General features: G+C 34.4%; 1 protein-coding gene across 1 annotated transcript; it reads right to left on the bottom strand.

Annotated features, from left to right (window-relative positions):
• Positions 1-575: 575 nt before the first annotated feature.
• LOC145131787 (uncharacterized) lies at positions 576-1,438 on the bottom strand. Its single transcript, XM_079066441.1, has 2 exons — positions 886-1,438; positions 576-682 (listed from the first exon to the last, which is right to left on the bottom strand). The coding sequence occupies exons 1-2, from the start codon at positions 1,436-1,438 to the stop codon at positions 576-578; spliced, it is 660 nt and encodes a 219-aa protein (XP_078922567.1).
• Positions 1,439-5,362: the final 3,924 nt, after the last annotated feature.

The raw sequence follows: 5,362 nt of genomic DNA, 5'->3' as shown, positions 1-5,362 counted from the left end.
AGATAAATTAAAAAAAAAAATAGGTGGGTCCTAGGACCCAACTTCCTTACACATAGCCTCGCCACTATCAAAATCACAAGATACTTGATTGTCACGTGTGAACTTACGAACAGACAACAAATTTTTAATAATTTGAGGTGAAAATAAGATATTTTTTATATTATATGATTTGTTACGAATGGAGTGTAAGGCATGACTAGATCCTATTATAGGAAAATGTTGTCCATTACCAACAAATATAGTACTCGAGGTAGGAGACAATGGAGATGGTATCTTACCAGGGTCAGCAGTCGCGTGTGCAGATGCCCCGGTATCCATGTACCAATTTGGATCGTGAAAATTAATCTGCATATTTTGAAAAGCATTACCGAGATCTGTTGGACTAAGAGTATTGAGGGTCGGTTGCGGTCAGTCATACATGTTCTATTGGGTTGAAGCTTATTGTGGTGGACTGTAACCTGTGTTGTTTGGTTGCTGTTGAGAAGGATTAAAAGCTTGCATTTGATTACTATTGGGCCATGAACTTTATGATGGATATGGGCATGGTGGGGGATCCCACCAATTTGGTTGTTTGCCTATTCCATGTTGACTCTATGAAATGTTTCCTGATGCCCTTCCTCGTCTACCACGATTTGAATTTCTGCCACCGCTTCGCCAATTATTTCGACCCCTTTCTCGGTTCCTGTTAGTATCATATGACTTTTGATTGTAGTTTTGTTGAAAAAATTGACGTTGATTCGATGAAGGTTTCGATTGTTGTGGTGCTTGAGGGCTGACCATTGCGGTATTGGTGGGGGTTTTGGCGAGCCTTTTAACGATGGATCTCAAGTTGTAACATGCTTCGAGCCACATCCCATGTTGGGGAACTTTGATTGATAAACATACCGACAACGTCATAATCCACCGGTAGACCACAAACCAATTGGAGAACTAAATGTGTTTCACTAACCGGGTTATCAACATCAGCTAGTTGTTTGGCCAAATCTTTGAGTTTTCGACAGTATTTGTCTATAGACGAACACACGGTCAATCGAAGGTTTGTGAATTCATGTTCAAGAGCTGCAGGACATGAACCTTTGTTACTCAAAAATATGACGTGAATCCTTTTCCAAACAGTACGAGCAGTTGTATCATTCTCAATGATCATTGCCAGAATTTCATCAAAAACTGTGTTGTAAACCCATTGCAAAACCATAGCGTCGATCTTGGCCCAATGATCGTAATCATCAACAGTCTTCTTTGGTGGGTCTTCATCAAGTTGATCGGAGACTTTGTATGCCTTTGCTTGAAGTCTAAACAGCTTTACCCAGGATGAATAGGTCACCTTCGAGCCGTCAAGCATACGTATTTTATTCTGGATGTTTGTCACAGTGTATGCGGGATGCAGACCCGGTGCTTTGACATAACTGTTCTCTGGTGTTTTACCATCATTCACCATGATCAAATAACAGAAGGAAAAACAAGAATAAGGACAATGAACCGAGGCTCTGATACCATAAAAGTGTTTATTGTATCAATTGATTTCCCGTGTCTCATTCAACCCAATGGATCCAATTATATACAAATAGGAATAAAAAAATACACGGTTATAATTAAGCCAAAGATCCCATTACATACACTCAAGAGCTTAAAAAAACCATCAAGTTGAGATAAAATTTGATCAATCCAACAACAATGCAACATACCTTTTTATGAAGGCACTTCCTACTGCAATCTTCAGAAAACATGTCCATGACATTGGAATGGGACATGTGCATAACGTGTAGTGTAACAGATGTCTAACTGACGGGGAATCAATTATACACTGCACTCTTTTTCCCTTAAATAAATTTTTTTCCATTGGGTTTTCTTTAGCAATGTTTTTAATGAGGCAGTACGTCAAAGTTGAACTCTAAGCTGAAATGATGTCATCCAAGGGGATGTGTTGTAAATAATTAGATGACAATATTTTCTATACTAATGTAAATTATGTAAGAGCTATTTTGAACTCTAATGACAAATATTTCAAATATGTGTAAGATCTCATTAATTATGTCTAGTGATTTTATTAATATAAATAGGATCATTGTAAATGTAAAAGATGCACCAATTTGAATACAATTTACAAATGATTAGATTCTCTCCAAATCTTTTTTTTTTCTTTCCTAAAGTTTAAGTTTAGTTTTTTCTTTCCTAAAGTTTTAGTTTACTTTTTCCATTTATGCCCTTTGAATCGTTTTCCCTGGAGTTTTATTATTACACATACCTTGTATAATCTGAAACACATCCTCCTATTTATGCAGTCATTACTAATCATATTTTTTTACATACAATATAAAAAAAGTCAAATGTAAGTTGAGTTTTGTATTTGGAGATATGTTGCATGGTGCTAAACCAGATCTACACTATTGTGATATTTCAAAAACAAAGTATATTTGGAGATTTGCATGGTGTTAAACCAACACCTCTAGCTGCTGAATTCCTAGGGTAACACTTGAATCATACATTGTGAATTTGTTAATCAATAACGTTGGTTAAAAATCCTGTTTTTTTTTCTTGATGTGTTGTTATTCATTACATACTTCATGGGTTAAGGTTGGAGTTGGATTCATGGTTACGTCACGGGAATCTTCCTAAACATGGACAAGGCTGTTCCGACTTAATGTAATATGTAATGGTCTGACTAGATTTAAGTGGTTTTACCGATTTTGTTTTTTTTCTTAGTTGAAAAAAAAAGCTCACTTTGCCTCGTCTTGTGCAAGTGAGGCGTCTTCCTCAACTGAGGGTCCAGAGGCACCGCCGGGTAATGATTTGAACCAAAAAAAAAATTGGTTTTTATTACCAAAAATCATTTTTGCAAAGCTAATTATGAGTCATCAGGTAATTGGGGAAGTGGGGAAGTCGAGTGAACAGATTAATTTGATTGAATTTCTATCTTTTTATGATAAATACAATATGCATTTGTGAAAGCCCTTGTAAACTTTTAATAACATTTGCAAGCTTCCATAGCGAGTTCTCAAACTCTTGAAGTGGAAGCAAGGCTTGAAAATCGGTTTTTTTACTAATACTAAATGGATATGTCAAGGGTCTCTCAAGTACTTTATGATCTTTTCTTTTTATCTACTGAACTAGGATCTTGGACTGATTTAACATGATATTTTCTCCAACGGAATTTAGCAGTTTGATCAACCGTAATTTTTTGCTTCACTCTTGACTACACCATCTTTGGCTGCAAATTCGATTTCTCTACTGGTAAGACTTTATGTTCATAAAATAATATGTTGTCTATTTTATATATATATATATATATATATATATATATATATATATATATATATATATTTTGTATATTTGCTGGAAGTGAGGTTTATCTCATAAGTAATAAATTAGCTTGGTGAAGCCTTGTTTAGATCCTCTCAACTTAGGTACAGGGAGGTTGGAATTCATAGAAATAATATATAATTTTTTTTTGCACCGTTAGAAGTAGTTGAGGGTAATCCTTCATTTGTTAATCCCATACTTCAGGTGCCCTGGTGGATTTAGCTTGTTTAGCCGAACAAGGAATGGAAAACCAAGGATGACCAACCGATTAAACTGAACTTTAATTGGTTTCAGTTTTTTGCACCAACAAACTAAACCTAAACTCAAAACCATAAATCTTAATTGTCGAAATAAGACTATTTGTTGAAATGAAACTATTAACAGAACCGAATGGTGTAAAAGGGAATTGCTTAAAGAACTTATTCGCCGCCGCCGCTTTGAATTTTGGTGCCGTTTTTTTATTACTCTTTTTTCCCACTCAAAAACGACGATCCTGGAAAGTGGAAATATGTGAGTTTGAGGTTGTGTTCACCATGACTGGTCTGGTTTTTGTTCCCGTACCTTCATCAACATCGATCACCACCAACACCTATCTCGCTCTTTCTTTCTCGATCCAGAAAAACCCACCAACCACCTACTACCTTCCATGTTGTCGTTGCTTCTGAATAGAAGAGGTAAATCTGAAATTCTTTAATATTTATAGCTTTTATATGAAATGATTAACGTATGATATACGTGATACAACACATCACTGCCGAACATAAATCGCATCATAGTAACAAGTATGTGAAGCCTCTCTCCACATGAACACATAGGTCTTTCTCTATATCTCTATTCACCACCACAAAGGTCTTTATCTCTCTCTTTACTATCTCTGATTATGTGTTTGTGTGTGTATGATATCTCTTCAGGCTTTATAATGTCGTTTTCGGTTTTGATTCCAGATCTGCTTTGAATTTTTGGAACAATAGAAACCAATGGTTGTTCTTTCAGGTACTTCAATTTGGATCGTTTTTATTGTTATTTGGTTATTCATTGTATGTAAATAAGACAAATCAGTCCAGTTGAGTTTTCTGGAGCTACTTGCACATTTTTTTTTATTCTGGAACGGTTTATTCTTAGAATTATTGTTGCTATTAAACGTGTTTGACATACGTCACAATTGTATTTTTTGCTCTTTGAAATGGGTGCTCATAATGCAGGAAAAATAACTTTTATCAGGTTGTTGTATGTTACACCCTTCTAGCTATATATTATCATTTTTTATTTAATTTTAATTTTTCATACATTATTGTAATAATTGGCAGGTGCAAGTCGTGTTCTATATGATACAATACCAGAGAAATGTAGGCAATGTAAAAGAAACCATCATGGTATAAATATCATGCTATTTTCTTTTTGAAAGATTTTAAATGTTAATAAATATCGACATAGTCAAGTGTGTTTATGTACAACCTTAGATGATTTAGGGGCCAACATTGAGAAAAAGTAGCAGCCAAATAATGCCATTCTGCAAAATCTCCTGAAGAGCTTGAGGAAATACTGAGAGATGTAATATTTCAAAATTTTTTGCTGTTGAATCGTGTTTGGTTGACCTGTAGTAACTTTTTATAACCATAATTGATACATTATTTATGATATTCCTTTTTAACAGTAAAGGGTAATGCATTTCGAGATTTTTTTTAATTGATTGCTTATTTCGGCATATGTTAGAAAAATGAAAGTACAATGCGATAAATTTGGTATATATTACTGTTAACCTACTTGAACTTTTAAGTTTTGAATTTTTTTATTATTATTAATACAATTCTATGTTCATTCAGCATAATAAGGTGGGTGGTTCATTTGCGAACTTGATGGACTTTATTATGGATATATAGATCAGACTTGATGCACTTTTCTCTTTACATTCTATTTTGGGACAAAACTACTCTGTTTTGGGTTACAAAGTATGAAAAGACGCTACATGAACTTATTGGCTTTGTAGGATTGTGAGCTTGGGGATGTTGAATTTTTAGTAAATAGTAAAAGGCAATTGAGAAGGAAATATTGGTAGCTCCTT

Source organism: Lactuca virosa, chromosome 8, assembly GCF_052849685.1.
Source record: "Lactuca virosa cultivar CGN04683 chromosome 8, Lactuca_virosa_CGN04683_v6, whole genome shotgun sequence".
NCBI lineage: Eukaryota > Viridiplantae > Streptophyta > Magnoliopsida > Asterales > Asteraceae > Lactuca > Lactuca virosa.
The sequence above is the reverse complement of the archived record's forward strand: the minus strand, read 5'-3'. Positions and strand labels throughout refer to the sequence as shown.